Source organism: Lycorma delicatula, chromosome 1 (genome assembly GCF_047948215.1).
Source record: "Lycorma delicatula isolate Av1 chromosome 1, ASM4794821v1, whole genome shotgun sequence".
In the NCBI taxonomy this organism is placed as follows: domain Eukaryota; kingdom Metazoa; phylum Arthropoda; class Insecta; order Hemiptera; family Fulgoridae; genus Lycorma; species Lycorma delicatula.
Genome location: NC_134455.1, coordinates 135,514,512 through 135,533,103, shown reverse-complemented (window position 1 = coordinate 135,533,103; position 18,592 = coordinate 135,514,512). Strand labels below are relative to the sequence as shown.

The 18,592-nt window shown below is 32.7% G+C and overlaps 1 protein-coding gene across 2 annotated transcripts in view; it reads right to left on the bottom strand.

Moving 5' to 3' along the window:
• LOC142322688 (mitochondrial tRNA methylthiotransferase CDK5RAP1) overlaps positions 1-18,592 on the bottom strand; it is an 82,721-nt gene that overhangs the window by 16,173 nt on the left and 47,956 nt on the right. For both annotated transcript variants that reach the window (XM_075361776.1, XM_075361769.1), the window contains exons 4-6: positions 14,696-14,841; positions 13,054-13,259; positions 3,001-3,285 (exon numbers count right to left, since the gene is read on the bottom strand). In XM_075361776.1, coding sequence (XP_075217891.1) covers positions 3,001-3,285; positions 13,054-13,259; positions 14,696-14,841 — 637 coding nt within the window. The remainder of the gene's footprint in view (positions 1-3,000; positions 3,286-13,053; positions 13,260-14,695; positions 14,842-18,592) is intronic.

Below are 18,592 nucleotides of genomic sequence, written 5' to 3'. Positions count from 1 at the left end.
AACAAAATCAAAAAAACTACTATATAAAAATAAAACAAATATTTAAACTAAATGTTAAAACACAAAAACATACAGTTACCAAAAAAAAAAAAAAAAACGATTAAAAAATGTATAAAATATTAGCACCCCAAAGAAATAAAAACAACTGGTCTAAAACTTCTTTATTATTGCCCAGGATTTGATGAAAATTCCCGGGCAATTTAAACTTAAAATGCAAGGCTGCATATCGTATGCATTCTACAAGAATGTGGCGCAGAGTCAAGCAGCAGTTGCATCGCATGCATACTGGTGCGTTTACTGCTGATATCAGATACCCGTAAGTAGCTCTCATATGTCCTATCTGCAATCGGCAGAGGATGACTTCCTCATGACAAATTTTCCCGTATGAAGAGTAGTCCCATGACAACACAGAACCTTTAATGTGCCGAAGTTTGGTATCTACCGTAGCCGTCCAGTTATCTTGCCACTTTATGCAAAGCGTGAGTTTCACACAGTTAACTAAGTCGGATGCAATAACAAATGAGCTGGAAATACTTAAAAGATGTGTACAAATTTAGTTGGGCAAATCAGCTGTTAATTTACAAAAATGCAGTTTGTATTACGATGAAACAATGTAACTTATTAACTTCTCATTTCACATTTTTACTTCAACATACTTGTAATGGTAACATTTGATAGAGCTAATAAAACACAAATAAAGTTGTATGCCTAGAGGTTCAAATTTATTTTTTGGTGAAAGTTTTATTAATTTTTTCTCATTCATTTATTTAGTTTTATGTAATATTAAATCTTCAAACAACAATGATTTTTTTTAAATGAAACTAAAAGAATAACTCTGTCATTGATGTACAGGTACAGTAACAGAGTTCGGCCTTTAAAAGAGATATGTGATTTATTTAATAATGGATTTCCAAAAAGCGAACTGATAAGTAAATCGACTGTGATCAAGGCAGTATAGTGATTTGAAGAAACTGGTACTGTAAAGAACTGTCTTCGCGTCAATAGATCAAGAACTGTCACAACTGATGCAAAGTCATTAGATGAATTGCAGACCTTTGTTGAAAACCCTCATTCATCGATTCAGAAAGCTGTTGTCCAACATGACATCGTTACTTTTCCCCTTCAAAAAATTCTTAAAACAAATAAATCTGACCCTTATAAGCTACACCTGGTGCAAGAACTTTCAGAACATGAATTTGACCACTGAGTTGAGTATTGTGATATTATAATGCAAAAATTAGACATAGATGCAAATTTTTTCTAATTCAATAATATTTTACTGATGAAGCAACTTCTATGTTAAATGGCCATACCACTAAACAAAACTGTTGATATTGAGCGATAATAATCTCAGATGGATGTTGGAAGCTCATACACAGCATCCTCAGAAAGTGAATGTTTGGGTGGGAATCATCAGTCATCATATTGTTGGGCCTTTTATTTTAGATGACAATCTAACAGGAAATGCTTACTGCAACTTGTTAGCTGATAGGATTTTACCAAATATCCAGGAAAATGTTGGACAAGAATTAAATAATAATATATGGTTTCAGCAATATGAAGCACCACTTCATTATTATATAAGGGAACGGCAAATTTTAAATGAACAATTTCCAAATTGCTGGGTAGGTCGTAGAAGAGCCGTAGAATGCCCTGCTAGGTCCCCTAAACCTGTCTTCTCTGGATTACTTTTTATGGTTGTACCTGAAACATAATGTTTACAAAACAAAACCTGCAGACATTGACAAACTGAAAATAAGAATAATTGACGAATCTGCTTGTGTACTATCTGACATGATACAAGTTATAAATAGATATTACTTGAGATTAGCACACTGCCAAGCTGTAGATGGGAAGAATTTGTAAGATTCTTTATAGAATGGTATGCTTTCATAATTTATTTCATTAGTTATTTATAATCAAAAACATTTATTTAATATCTTAAAACAAATATTGTAATGTTTGAAGTAAATAATATCGATTGATATAACTGTTTAATTTGTTGTTGTGTTGTTAATTATTAGTTACTGTTTATTATTATCAATATTATATCACTGTTTAAAGTTTGACATTGTATGCATTATGCAATAAAATTGTTCATGCAGCGCGTTTTACCTCATTTTATTATTAACAAGACTTTTCCGTCATTGCAATTTTGAGTACTTATAACTCAAAAACTAAGGCATTAACAGAAAATCAGATCTCACAATTGTTTTTCTTGTAAAAGTTTAAATCAAAATCATGTGTCATATGTCCAACTTTCTATTTAAAAAAAGTAAGTTTGCTTCAATATGGCAGATCCAAGATGGCAGACAAAAATTAAAAACCAATCAAAATGTAGATTTTTTTTTAACTATATATAACCCCATTTCTTTCTGTCTCTTAATACCTCTCAGATATGCAGTATAAAGCTGTTTTCGTACTTAATTAACACTTGCTACTTCTTTACATACTTACAAAAAATTTATTTTTTCAAGGTACTGTAAACAATTTTAGAAAAATAACCAATAATAAAGTACTGTCATCTGAACAAATACGTTTTATTTTTTCCAAGTACCCCCATTGTTACAATCACTAGATAAAGACATCATAGTAGCTTTCAAAGCATATATTTTTGTTAAGACTTTCTTTGGTTTGTTCAATGCAAAAAAAAAGGCCAAAATTTATACATTTACCTAGTTTAGAAAAATTACAATGCAGCAAATTGTAGTCAACATAAATGAAGCTGATAAAAAAATGAAATCATCCACTAAAAATACCTGGTGAAAAAATTATATGGGAATACTGTTTATACTCAGAGAATAATGGAAATAAAAGTTAATTTGTTGACAATGACAGGTACTGTTGCTCTAGTGAATAACATTAGAGAAAGGGATTTGAAGAAATCTAGTGCTATATAGGGGAATCTACGAAATTCCATTAACAGAAAACATTATATGCAAGAAGTTAATATAAATTAAATCACTTCTAACAAAAAAATTAATTAATAAACTTACTTACTTCTCTCATACTGTATGCAAACAGAAATGTCGACGAGTATTTTACTTCTCTAATTAAAGTAAGAGTATCTTGAAATTCTTCTTCTGTCTCGCCACAAAAACCGCAAATAAAATCGCTTGACAGTGCAACATCAGGTATGATGTCATAAACATGATTAACTAATTCTAGATAAGATTCCCTTGTATAACCACGTCTCATTCTTTCCAAGACTTTACTATTACCACTTTGGGCAGGTAAATGTAAATGGCTACATATATTACTTCTTTCACTTATTAACTGTAACATCTAGAAAAACCAAACAATAATAATAAGAAAAAAAAAGATGAGGATTACCTATACCAAAACATATCTCAACTTTATCATAACAATCACATGCTAGGAAACTCAAGAGAATATCCAAGAAACTTATAGCAATATTTTCATAATTAAATGTATATTAATTTTTTTGACTATTAATTTCAAGAATATGAATAAATAGCTATTATTCTTTGGATTTCTAAACTCTAAAAAATGGTTTTTCAAAGTAAGAACAGATTAATTTATTTAAATAGATATTTATTTCCCTGTTGCATCAAATGTTATTCTCTTTGTAATAAGAGAAAGGAAAAGATATTGTTTATTATCAAAATTAATGCCAGTGTTACCAGAACTAAGGTGGAGATATTTTTAAAAACAAAAAACTGCAATAAAAATATACTTAAATGGAGAAGATTTTAGGTGATGATAGTAACTACACCTAAAAGTACCATCACCAGTCTAAATAAAGAGTTCAATGAGAATTAATTAAAGAATTAATTTTATAAACAGTAGTATTCACATGTTTAAATGGAGAAAAATTAAATATTTTAAGCAGTTTTTGCAAATAAAGTATGACAATATTCTGAAAAGAAAAAAAGAGGGGTTTTTTTTATTTGAGTTATGTTTTTAAAGTAAGGTCCATTTTGAATTTGCCTCTACATTATGTAAACAGATGACGCTTGCATAGATCAGTTAATCAATCTATAGTCAGCTGTTAGCAATAATAGTTCAGTCATTCATAGTTAGTTGTTTATACTCACTCATTTACAGGTACTGTTGGGTAAAGTTAACAAAAAACACAGCTCATATTTGCCAAAAGAAATTGGACTTTAATGAGAAAGAAAACAACTGAACTTAAGTTAAAGCATAACCTTAAATTAAATGAAATTATGAAATAAACATAACTTAATTTCACATAAGAAATATCAACTAAAATCAGCATATCAGTAATAATAATATTAAAATGAGATTTACAAATATAATTAGAAAAACAAAACATCAATAAACATAGTATGACAGGAAAACTATTGCATTACTGACAAATGCTGTAATATTGAAAAATTAGCAATGAACAAATGTCATTTTTTTTTGTCTTCAGTCATTTGACTGGTTTGATGCAGCTCTCCAAGATTACCTATCTAGTGGTAGTCGTTTCATTTCAGTATACCCCCTACATCCTACATCCCTAACAATTTGTTTTACATATTCCAAACGTGGCCTGCCTACACAATTTTTTCCTTCTACCTGTCCTTCCAATATTAAAACGACTATTCCAGGATGCCTTAGTATGTGGCCTATAAGTCTGTCTCTTCTTTTAACTATATTTTTCCAAATGCTTCTTTCTTCATCTATTTGCCGCAATACCTCTTCATTTGTCACTTTATCCACCCATCTGATTTTTAACATTCTCCTATAGCACCACATTTCAAAAGCTTCTAATCTTTTCTTCTCAGATACTCCGATTGTCCAAGTTTCACTTCCATATAAAGCGACACTCCAAACACACACTTTCAAAAATCTTTTCCTGACATTTAAATTAATTTTTTTATGTAAACAAATTATATTTCTGACTGAAGGCTCGTTTTGCTTGTGCTATTCGGCATTTTATATCGCTCCTGCTTCGTCCATCTTTAGTAATTCTACTTCCCAAATAACAAAATTCTTCTACCTCCATAATCTTTTCTCCTACTATTTTTACATTCATTGGTCCATCTTTGTTATTTCTAATACATTTCATTACTTTTGTTTTGTATTTGTTTATTTTCATGCGATAGTTCTTGCGTAGGACTTCATCTATGCCATTCATTGTTTCTTCCAAATCCTTTTTACTCTTGGCTAGAATTACTATATCATCAGCAAATCGTAGCATCTTTCTCTTTTCATCTTGTACTGTTACTCCGAATCTAAATTGTTCTTTAACATCATTAACTGCTAGTTCCATGTAAAGATTAAACAGTAACGGGGATAGGGAACATCCTTGTCGGACTCCCTTTCTTATTACGGCTTCTTTCTTATATTCTTCAATTGTTACTGTTGCTGTTTGGTTCCTGTACATGTTAGCAATTGTTCTTCTATCTCTGTATTTGAACCCTAATTTTTTTTAAATGCTGAATATTTTATTCCAGTCTACGTTATCGAATGCCTTTTCTAGGTCTATAAACGCCAAGTATGTTGGTTTGTTTTTCTTTAATCTTCCTTCTACTATTAATCTGAGGCCTAAAATTGCTTCCCTTGTCCCTATACTTTTCCTGAAACCAAATTGGTCTTCTCCTAACACTTCCTCCACTCTCCTCTCAATTCTTCTGCATAGAATTCTAGTTAAGATTTTTGATGCATGACTAGTTAAACTAATTGTTCTGTATTCTTCACATTTATCTGCCCCTGCTTTCTTTGGTATCATTACTATAACACTTTTTTTTAAGTCTGACGGAAATTCCCCTTTTTCATAAATATTACACACCAGTTTGTATAATCTATCAATTGCTTCCTCACCTGCACTGCACAGTAATTCTACAGGTATTCCGTCTATTCCAGGAGCCTTTCTGCCATTTAAATCTTTTAATGCTCTCTTAAATTCAGATCTCAGTATTGTTTCTCCCATTTCATCCTCCTCAACTTCCTCTTCTTCCTCTATAACACCATTTTCTAATTAATTTCCTCCGTATAACTCTTCAATATATTCCACCAATCTATCGACTTTACCTTTCGTATTATATATTGGTGTACCATCTTTGTTTAACACATTATTAGATTTTAATTTATGTACCCCAAAATTTTCCTTAACTTTCCTGTATGCTCCGTCTATTTTACCAATGTTCATTTCTCTTTCCACTTCTGAACACTTTTCTTTAATCCACTCTTCTTTCGCCTGTTTGCAGTTCCTGTTTATAGCATTTCTTAATTGCCGATAGTTCCTTTTACTTTCTCCATCACTAGCATTCTTATATTTTCTACGTTCATCCATCAGCTGCAATATATCGTCTGAAACCCAAGGTTTTCTACCAGTTCTCTTTATTCTGCCTAAGTTTGCTTCTGCTGATTTAAGAATTTCCTTTTTAACATTCTCCCATTCTTCTTCTACATTTTCTACCTTATCTTTTTTACTCAGACTCTTGCGATGTCCTCCTCAAAAATCTTCTTTACCTCCTCTTCCTCAATCTTCTCTAAATTCCACCGATTCATCTGACACCTTTTCTTCAGGTTTTTAAACCCCAATCTACATTTCATTATCACCAAATTATGGTCGCTATCAATCTCTAACTATTATTAAATTTTCATCTCCTTTTACGTGTTTAATTGCTTCATCAATCTCTTCGTATACACACTCTTCCTCATCATCATCATCATGGGCGCTTGCAGGCATATAGACATTAACAATCGTTGTCTATAGGTAGGTAGGTAGGTTTTGATTTTATCCTTATTATAATGATTCTATCGCTATGCGTTTTGAAATACTCTACTCTCTTCCCTATCTTCTTGTTCATTATTAAACCTACTCCTGCCTGCCCATTATTTGAAGCTGAGTTAATTATTCTAAAATCACCTGACCAAAAGTCGCCTTCCTCTTCCCACCGAACCTCACTAATTCCTACTACATCCACATTTATCCTATCCATTTCTCTTTTTAAATTTTCCAGCCTACCAGCCCTTTTTTAAACTTCTAACATTCCACGCTCCGACTCGTAGAATGTTATTTTTTAATTTTCTGGTGACCCCCTCCTTAGTAGTCCCCACCCGGAGATCCGAACAGGGGACTAGTTTACCTCCGGAATATTTTACAAAGGAAGGCGCCTCCATCATTGCTATATGAAAATGCAGAGAGCCACATTTTCTTGGAAAAAAAGCAGCTGTAGTTTTCCATTGCTTTCAGCTGCGCAGTACTCAGAGGATTGAGTGATGTTGTTATGGCCGTTTAAGTTGTCCTGACTCACCCCCCTAACAACTACTGAAAGAGCTGCTGCCCTCTTTCAGGAATCATTCCTTAGTCTGGCTCTCAATAGATACCTCTCCGATATGGTTGCACCTTCGGTCCAGCTACTCTGTATCACTGAGTACTCAAGCCCCCTCACCAAGGGCAAGGTCTCATGATTCATAGAGGAGGGCAAATGTCATTAACTTAGAAAAATAAATTACAGTAAATCTTAATTGGCACTGGCCTTTCCTGATTTATGAACAATCTTAGCATTAAATAATTCAAACATGCAATTCTAGTTTAATGTAGAAAAAAGGCCACAATAATATTATAGTACAAAAAGAGTTAATTACAATAATTAAATTGAAATAAATAAACATATAAATAAGAGTTCCTTTACTAGTAAGCTTTCTTGAAAATATAAAATTACAAGAAAGGCCTAAAACATAACTGCACATCAGGATTAATTTGCTTTAGGTTAATTTAAGAGAAGTATTATGAATACAGTTCATGAGTAGAAAAGAATTAATCTCGGCGATTAACAAGTTACAAGATTAAATGATAGAGTTAATTACAATAACAACAAATTGAAATAATTAAGCACGTAAAATAGGTTGCAGCTGAACGATGTCACAACCTTATATAAGCCACCTGTCGTGAATAAATGGCTTTTTAACCTAAACTTGAAATGAAATTGAAACTTGAAAGACTTAAGGTATGATGAACTGAATGTTCCACAAATTTTAATGATAAAATAACTGTAACGTAATAAATAATGAAAATTGAACTTGCCTGTAGCACACAAATATTAGCAAGAGACAAACTCGTGAATGAAGGTAAATGAATACATACAGTAATCCTGGGCGTAGTCCGCAGTGGTGTATCAGGAACATGGGGGTGAGACGTGTTTTAGAGATTGAGCAGGACGTGGCGTCTCAAAAAATGTAGCAACGAGTTTGGAGAGATTCTGCATCGACAAAAATGTAATCAGCAGCTAGAGAATATTCGGCGTCGATAGAATTGGCAGTTTGTAGTAATTGAAGCACTTTCAGCAAAGACGTAATATACAGAATTTAAAGATTAAACTTGACAAAGAAACGAGGCAAAAACAAAACATAGAGATCGGTGAAAATAACGAACCACTGACAGGTAGAACTAGAGATAATTTCGACAGAGAAATACCGCACCGTGTATGCGAATATGAATGCGATGAATATATTAGCACAAAGTTGGAGAGCGAAAAGTCATAGGGGACTCTACATGGTGAAGGTCTGATCTACTCTGCCGAAAAAATGGCATGAACGAAAAGAGGGGGAAACCAAGCCTGGGCAGTGGACAGGAGAGAGTGTGTGTTGGCAACAAGAGTAGTGTCTTAGTATTAGTATGAGAATGATTAGAGAAAACGTGTGGAATTCGAGAACGAAGACATAACAAAAATGATTTACAAGCAAGCACAACACTAAAGAATTACATAAGACAGATAAAAAATAATTCTGAATACGCAAGTTGAAGAAATGACATCAGGGCCGACAAAGAGAAATAGACTTCTAGGAACTATGACAATATTGAAATTGGTTGAGAATAAAAAAAAACACTAAGTCTAATATATACATTAAGACTAAACAGCAATGAAATAATGTGTGATAGAAATAAGCTAACATCAATATGATGATGCAACAGTCAGTCAAGCTGGAGCCTGAGAGAAATGATATCGAAAACAAACCCAAACAACCTATTTTAAAAATACAAAAAATGCAAAAAATTACCAAGCCTGTAAACTACAAGACTCGACCATAACCTTGAATTCATTAGAATAAAACGACTTTACGCAAACGGCGTAAACAGGTACTCATAGGTTATCGGTGTGCACACCATACTATTGTTTATGGTGAATACCTGTAAATCTTTTATTATTTCAGGTAGTGTTTTCTCACCGGCCATATTCTCATAATGTTGTACATAATTTTGCAAAATCAGTATTTGATTACCGATAGAACAAGGAATGCTGGAATAGTCGATGTCACCTTCTGTTGCCGTACTCCCATACCAGCTGGACACATTGTCAACAGGATTGTGCAGATGTAATTTGTTCGGCACCATTGGATTGTCACTAGTATATTTGTAAGAATAATTAACACCCTGATATTTATTGTTTAGTCCATAACAAACTGCAACCAACATGAACTGCTCGCTGTTGCTGTTGGTGATCTGGGCGCTGTTGGTATGAACAGCAAACGAAATCCTATCAGCGTTGCTATTGTAGTAACCTTCTTCACTTCCGATGTTATAGACAGAATGGAGAATTCGGCCAGCGAAAGATACTAGGGTATTATATCACACGGTACATAGGTAAATGGTGTAATACGTAGCCATACTTCATTGTTGGCACAGGCCTGGCCGGCACCTTTACTACCGCTGGAATAGCTTCAGCCCATGTCACTTGCTCATTAAGGTGTTTAAATTGGTAGCCAAAAGTCCACACAAAAAAAGATGATTACACTGCAGATGGCTGATTTTGAATTGTGATATTGGCTGATGGACGATGCTGGACAAGGCATTGTGTTCTGGTCTAACTTGGCCACCTTTGCTGGAGGATCGTCCATAACCATTCCAGAATCAGAGATGCGGCTTCCTGAAATTTTCGGATATAGGACACCAGTGATGTACTCAACAGCATATATTCTTGCAAGCCCTGCAGCGCCCACGAGGCTGTGCCAATACCCAGTCCAGGTATATGATTCGAGGCCGATTCGTAGGCGGAATCGTGTTCCTAAGCGATCTGATTATCTACGTCTACCAAATCGCCATTGTCGATTGAATTACCTGGCCTAAGTAATTATGTCCAGGAAAATTCATACTGACCAGAACCGCGAGTTTCCGCGCTTTTTATTCAGAATAATCCATACCCAGTACATATAACGCTCGGCGAAAGATTGTTTCCCACCACACAAACAGAATTGGTGGGAACGGAAACAATCAGTCTGGTTACTTATTCGGATCTTTTTCAAAGATCCAGCCTTCCGCCTAGCAGCCAAACGCAGCTGGATGAGTCGGCCGGACAGGCGACGAGCTCGCAACAGAATCGGAAGTTACGGAGCAGACGGCCCAGGAAGGGCACGGAGCTAACAGTCAAGCGAGCAGCGTCAGGCGGTGTAAGCGATCCGGCTGGAAAATTCTACGAACATAAGGTCGTAAAAACGTTTTGGCCCATTTAAAATAACACTGAAAATTCATTTTTTTCTATGAAACCGTTAGCACCGTAAATGTAGATGGAGAGAACGGCCAACGTCGAGAGCTACGTCAGCTGCCGGACGGAAGTTGGATCTTTGGAAAAGATCCGAAGTAAGGAGGTTGCTTTCGTTCCCACCAATTCTGCTCGTGTGGCGGGTAAAAATTTCCCGCCGAGTGATATATGTAGTGCGTCACAGTTATCTGATAATATCGTCGCGGCTCGTGTATATAAACGAACGAAACACCATATAAAATTATTACTCTATTATCTGTATATCAAACACTTAAGCTTGACGTTTGACCACTACAATAAACAAGCACATATTACAAAGGTTCTGTTTTATAATATGAAGTCGCTCAATGATATTACAAAATACTAGCGTATCTCGTCACGACTTTGCCCACAATACAGATGTAGCTTCACTCGCAATGCTTTTTTAATATATACAATTTAAGATAAACAAAAAAATTTATTACAATCCCAAATCTAGCATCCCCCCATCGCGGCTTCGTCCGTGCTCTATGGTTACTTGCACTTCCCAACAAGATCAGAGGGTCATGGCTCGCTTCGCTCTCCCTTCGCGTTTTCTTCGTTTCTCTTTCCCTTACGTCCCTTTTCCCTTCATCTTCCCCCATTTCCCTTTTCCCCTTCCTCTTCCCTATTACCTTTTTTGATTTTTCTCTTTCTCCCTTCCTTCCCGGTTTTCGATTTCAGTTGGTCTTCGATGAATTTCGGTACAGGTTCATTTTGCCGCTAAGCAGAAATCATGGTAAAATTGTTTGTTATTCCTAATTTAAAAACAAAGCCTTTTCCAGACACATGTTTATTAAGAACTTTCTTTCATTATTTAAAACAGAGACATACAGCTGTAAAATTTAATGGTATCCTTCTGGAGCACTCACACATTCATTCTGCTGCTCTGCGCGCGCGCACGATGTATTTGATAGATGTAATGAATTACTTCATTTCCATGTTTTACCTACACTTTTAATCTCAACCAATTTTTTGCATCCGACATCTTCAATTATTTGCTTTACGTATTCTAATCTTTTAATTCCATTTTAATTCCTTTTAATTCTTTTAAATCCATTATTTGCTTTACGTATTCTAATCTTTTAATTCCATTTTAATTTAATTATTTATTTATTTTAAATTTAATTTAATTTTAATTAAATGTATATAATCTCCTTTCCTTTTTCCTCTTTTCCCTTTCCATTTCCTTTTCCCCTTTGTCCCTTTTACCTTTTTCAATTTTTCCCTTTCTCCCTTCTTCCCTGCATGTAAATCGGTCCAGTAATTTTTTAGTCTATAGCGGACACAAATATCAGAAACATTGCAATGGAATCGTAAAATATTTAGTATAGCGTATATTGCTTTTACATCCAACAGATAGTGCTGTTAACACGAAATTTAGTTTTTTATCGTTTTGAACCCCTTAAAATCATAATTTTGCAAACTCCTTTCTTAGTTCATGCCTACTTAAAGATACGAAGGTATCCTGAAAATTTCAATTCTCTACCTATAATAGTTTTGGTTGTACGTTGATTATGAGTCAGTGAATCAGTTAGGACATTCTCTTTTATATATAGAATATAGTGGCAATAAAAATCATGCTAAAAAGGTAAAATTCAATGAGGAAAAAATCACGAAGGAATCAACGAGGAATGTTGGTTGGTTATTGAATCAAGGTGTGGAAAGTTTTTTGTTTAGTCGATGTTTGATGATGCATGTTCCACATGCAGTAAATACTGTCATAGACTTGAAATAAAGTTTCAAACAACTTAATTGGTATGCTAGTGGAAATAAAGTACAACATGGTCAAGAAGAAATCAATAATTTACTTTAAACAATGATTATATGATATAAATAGATCACAATTTTAAATCGGGAGAATAACAATCATATTAATGATTAATGAGGAGAAAATCACAAACGAATTGACAACGAATGTTGGTTATTGAATAAGGTGTGGAAAGTTTTTTGTTTGGCTGATGTTTTTTTGACGAAAAATGTGAAAACATTAAATATCAAATTGTACTTGCTGTTTGATTTAAGACAGATTTTAACTATACAAATTTTAAATTGTAAAGTTTACACAAAATTTATTTATAATTAAATCTAATCATTAATTAATATTGGTTGGTATATTTAAATATTTTGCTAAAAATTAAAAAGTAGTTTGTCAGTGACAAGTGATGGAAATTTTGTCTAGCTCTTTATTTATAAAAAATAAGGCTCAATCACAAATTACAGTGCCATGCTAAAAGCATTAAAATATAAATTAACATTTGCCTACCATGTTTGCATCAGTGATTTTCATTTCAACATACATTAATCAGAAACAAATAATTCTGTCTATACTACTAAATGACTATTAATGACAAAAAAAATAAATATTACATCATGTATAATTCTGTGCTTTAAAGATTAAAAATTAAAAAAAACAACCAACTAATAATAGTAAAACTTAGATTTAAATCAAATTATCATTATTATTACTATTAGATTAAGGTAAAGAGGTAATGAATATTATATAAAAGAGTTATTACATACATTAAGTAATATAAAAACAAACAATTTGAACACTCAAAAGAAGAATTAAATTACTTACCTCATCCGGAAAATCTTTTGGATGGGGAGACGTAAATCTGATCCTCATATCGGGATCTATCAGTGATACTTTATCTAATAAATCTGCAAATCTTAGGCCTCCCTTTTTAGTTTTATAAACAGTTTTAAATCCTTTTGCCATTTTTGTTTCATTTCCAAGGGAAAAACTTTCTTGACTAGTATCTCTATAACTGTTTACATTTTGACCTATAAATAAAAAAAGGATTCACCAATAAAACATAATCCTTTCATTGAAAACATTATATAATGCAGAGGGCCTACAAGATCTCAAGAATAAACCTAGTGAAAGTTGAAAAAGATATTTTAAGAAATATCCATCGTCCAAACATAAAAGATAATATTTATAAATTAAGAAAACCAGGAAAAGTTGGAAAAAAAAGAATTTTAAAAATAAGACACGCAATGAGGAAAGTTAAGACTCAAATTTTATGGTCAATCATACAGAATGGATGAAAATAACAAAACAAATATTTAAATTTTTCTAAGAAAGGAACTAAAATAAGTCAGTTCAAAGAAATTAAAAAAGATTTAAAATAATTAAGCAATCCAAAGAAATAATTTCCAATAGATAATCATCCAGAAAACTAGTGGATGAATCTAAATTTTCCGAAAAACAGAAAAGGAAACACAGCGTATGGACCAAAGAAAAGAAAGTAAAGTTAAGAAAAGCAATTTGGAAAAGAAAGAAGTCAGGAATACTATGCATGTGTGATCATTAGGAAGCACAGATTAAAAAAAAAAAAAATTACTAATATTTACAAAGTTATTAATGATTAAAAAGTTTTAATGACTGTCACTGTAATTTTCAAAGGCAAAAGTTTGAAAAATTTACTTATCTAATAATATTTACTTATTATTTTGCAGAAGAAGTCATTGGGTACAACCTTTAATAGAATGTCTCAAGCCATTCTTAAAACATAATTTTTTGTTGAAAATCGCTGTCCACCATTTTTTGAGGTGGTCAGAGGTAAAATGAAGCATTTAAGCACATGAACTTTTTAGTTTTCCACATCCTAAATAGTCCTTTAAGTATGGCCAACATTTCCCAGGACACTATATGTATATGTGTGTCTGTGTCATTTCTTAGTCCATGAATAGAATTATTAAATTAATAATTTTCCAAAATATTTTCAACATATTTCTCAAATTTAGATTCTGTAATACTCTATTCTTTAGACAAAAGCACTTTTGACATCAGATACTTTGATTTTTTATCCAGTTTTGATATTTCCTTTCTTTCACCACACAAATAACTTTACTTCCATAAATTTTTACACTTGTTTTCTATATTTACAAACATGAAAACACATTCAGAAAACCATTTAACTATTTCCAGTCTTTAATAATGTTTGCTAAATGCGTAAGAAATTCTGACACCTGACGTGAAAAAAAAAGGTGGATATATATATATATATATACATCATTATTTTAACCCAAAAAATTGAAATAGAAGATAGGGGGACATAATGTGCATAATAAGTATGAAAACTTCAGTAAAAGTCATAGAATGTCATTAACTAAAAATGTTAATGTAATTTGAAAATGTCATTTAATGTAATTAAATGTCAAACGTTCATTAACTTCTTTTACAACTTTTCAAAATAACTAATACTACAACTTACCTAATAATGTTATTTCCTTTACGCCCTCATCAGAAAGCTTCTGAATTTCTTTTACAATAGAATCAATTGGTCGAGATCTTTCACGACCTCTCGTAAATGGCACAATACAATAAGTGCACATGTTATCGCAGCCTCGCATTATCGATCTAAAAAAAAACAAAATTTATATTCGTTACCATTAAAAGATGAAATAACTGGCTATATCAGAAATAGAGAATAAAATACACTTATTTTTATGAGTAAAAAATGAAGGATAAAAAAGGAAAAATTACTCTTCAAGGTTAAAAATGGGTATCTATTAAAATGAAAAAATAATTTCATATCTATTGTAATAAGAACTGCATTTTGTATTATTTAAAGCAGTTTAAATAGCGATTCAAGCAGTTACATAGTTTTAAGTTCTCTATAACATTAACCATTGTGCTTCATAAGTCTGTACAAAATCAAAAGATTATAGAACTTTGTCAAAGTAATTTTTTATTTTTCTGCCACACTGTTAGGAACACAACCAAGTTTCAGTCAAATACATTAATAATTTTGTTGTTTATGTTGATCTGAGTTGATCAAAAATTGTGATTTGTGAAAACTGGATGAATTAGGGAATTTTGTATGATCAAACATTACTTTTTAAAAAACAGTAAACTAAAGCCAAAATATAAAACTGTACAAGAAACTACTAAAGTCAAGCTGGATAAAATTATGTTGAGTCGACTTAATTGATTAGAACTGTTTACAAATGGTTTGATTATTTTTGGAGTAGACATATGAGCACAAGTGACACTAGGTATCTGAAATGAATGGTTGTTTAATTTTTTACACAAATATATTTACATATGTGAAACTGTCTTCAAGATGATTGTCGCATTTCTTCAGAATCTATCAAAAGCATGAACAGGTAAACATTTCTAAGCAGGGTTATAGGTTTTCAATATAATCAAGAGGCATTTTCGCAGTATTTCATAACAGCTGCTGAACTTTGATACATCACTACCAACTTGAAACCAAGAAACAGTCAAAATTATCCCTTACAAATTAGCAAACTCATTCCAAAAAAGACGAAAACCTTTCATCAGCAGGAAAGGTGATGGCCATTGTCTTTTGGAATGCTTGTGACATAATCTTTATTGACTTTCAGCTAAAATGATAACAAGATAATATTAAACATCTTTGATGGATCACCTAAATGAGGAAATAATAAAAAATTACAAAATTTGATAAAAAGAAGTATTTTTAACCAAGACAATGCACAGGCTCACTCTTATGATTGCAACAGTTATATTGTTTGAATTATAACACTTCTTCTGCATCCACCCTAATCACCAAACGTAGCACCTCTGGACTATTTTCTGTTTCTATATATAAAAAAAAGGCTTGCTGGAAAATTTTATGCGAAATGAAGTTATTGGTGAAACACCTGCCTATTTTGAAAAGTTACATATATCATACTATAAGAATGGATCTAAGTATACAGATGGAAGGAGATAGTTTTGAAATAAAAGAAATCTTTCTCTAAAAACTGTGTATTCTTTAATAAAATACCTGTATTTTTAAAACCGTGATCAATAATGTAAAATCCTTTCAACCAGGCAAGTGGTTTTGTTTGCTTATTTTTTGTAAAAATAACCTTGTACGAGGGCTGTTTTTTTTTCAACCTCCAATCATGCATCAAGTAAACAAGAGGTAGGTGGGAGCCAGGTCTGTGAGTCGTGCCACTACGCCACTCCCCACCACAACCTCAGCTATTGCTGGCTTCATTGCATCAGTCTGAGCAAAGCTACAAGCAATTGAATATGGCCACTACAATCGATGGTCCCACCAAGTGTGAGTTGCAAAGTATGATATGTTTTCAGCAAGCAGAATGACGTTCAAGCAAGCACTGCTGAAATCCATCATAGAATGAGCATAGTGTAAGATAATTACTTTATGAAAGACGGTAGTGTACAAGGATGGTGTAGGAAATTTAAAGAAGGGCGAAAGGATGTCCATGAAAAAGGTGGGCAAACACGCAATGTTTTTGCTACTGTATGCCTGGTTGAGTGTATTGATGATTTTGTTCATAAAAAACGAAGGTTTATGATAAGTGAACTTTCTGCAGAAATTCCAAAAATTTCAAGATCTTCTCTGTACACAATTGTGACTAAAGACCTAAGATACTGGAAACTGTGTGCACGTTGGGTCCCAAAAATGTTGACTGACGATCATAAAACACAGTGAACGACATCACCCTTAGTGCTTCTGATGCGTTACGATAATGATGGGGAAGAGTTTTTAAAGTTGTTACTGGCGATGAGACTTGGATCCAGTATGACAATCCAGAAACCAAAGAACAGTCTAAGCAGTGGATGCACACTTCTTATCCAAACAAGCCGAGAAAGTTCAAACAGACACTGAGTGACAGGAAATCAATGACTACAGTTTTTTGGGACTATAAAGGTGTCTTGTTGGTGGACTTTATGGAGCAGAGGACAACAATAACAAACAAAGTTTATTGTGAATCTTTATGTCACCTCTGCAGAGTGATCCAGAACAAACAAAGAGGCATGCTCTCATCTGACATGGTTTTGATCCATGACAATGCATGACTGCACTGTCCCAACGTGACTCAAGACCTTTTCAAACAATTCAAGTCGGAAATTTTCGACCAACCACCGTGTATAGTCCAGACCTAACACCAAGTGATTTTCACCTATTTTTAGAATTGAAGGCATGGTTGAGTGGACAACAGTTCACTAGCAACGAACTTCAGGAGGCTGTCAAGACATAGATTACCTCATTTGTGGCAAACTTCTTTGAAGAGGACATCGAAAAGCTGGTGTCATGATTCAACAAATGCCTCAATTGTTGTTGCAATTATGTAGAAAAATAAGTTAGAAACTACTCAACTTTTAGTAATAAAGTAATTTTGTTATGTAAATGTGTCTTTTTTTTTATAGCCCATCGGAGGTTGAAAAAAAAACAGCCCTTGTATGATCTCATAATAATTACATAATTTCATAAAGTACTCCCTTTGTAATAAAATACTTAACAAACGCAAATGGATATAACAGAACAGCCACTGATAAATATAAGCAAAAAAAATGTAAAAAAACTGGTTACAGAACTGCCTTCAGAACAATAAGAAAAACAAATCACTTCATACTAATAATGCCCCTGGAATTCAAAAATTGAACTACCCTAACTAAATAATACTTTATGATATATTGTGAAATGGAACGCACTTTCAACATCATAATGAACATTTTAAATCTCTGCACAGCAACCTACAATCAACATCAACATATGCCAGCTTTCTCCTCAATACAAAACACAAATATATCAATATTGAAATTTTACATATAAAGAAAGGACCATTATCCTAACGTACTTTAAAATTATGAAATATATAAATTCTCAAAAATGATTAAATACTTACTGAAAATACCTAATTAAAACCTAATACACCTTTTAATCATCGCATTCTAAATATCAGTCTGCTTAACTAAGAAAAAAAATACATCAATAACATCAGCTGATGGTAGAAACAGAACGGAAGCACCATTCACTGAAACTGAAGATGGCAGTAAGAGTGACACACAACAAGTTTTTTAGATTTGTTAAATTTTATTTGTTTTGTTGTTTCAGAAGTTGATGTGTTTAATCATTTTCAACATCAATCATCATGGGCAGAAAACATAATTATACATCCATTTCTTGTCCATTTTACACTACTGACAACTGTTATTGATCTGTATCATGCCATACAATTTTAAAGAAAAACTTTAACATACATGGCATCTTTGCAAACTTCATGCTGTATTTGCTGACCAATAATCAGAAGAGAATTGCATTAACAACTTCTTGAACATACCAATGCTGATGAAATGTTTTTGAAAAATTCCCTATAGGAGATAAAACTTA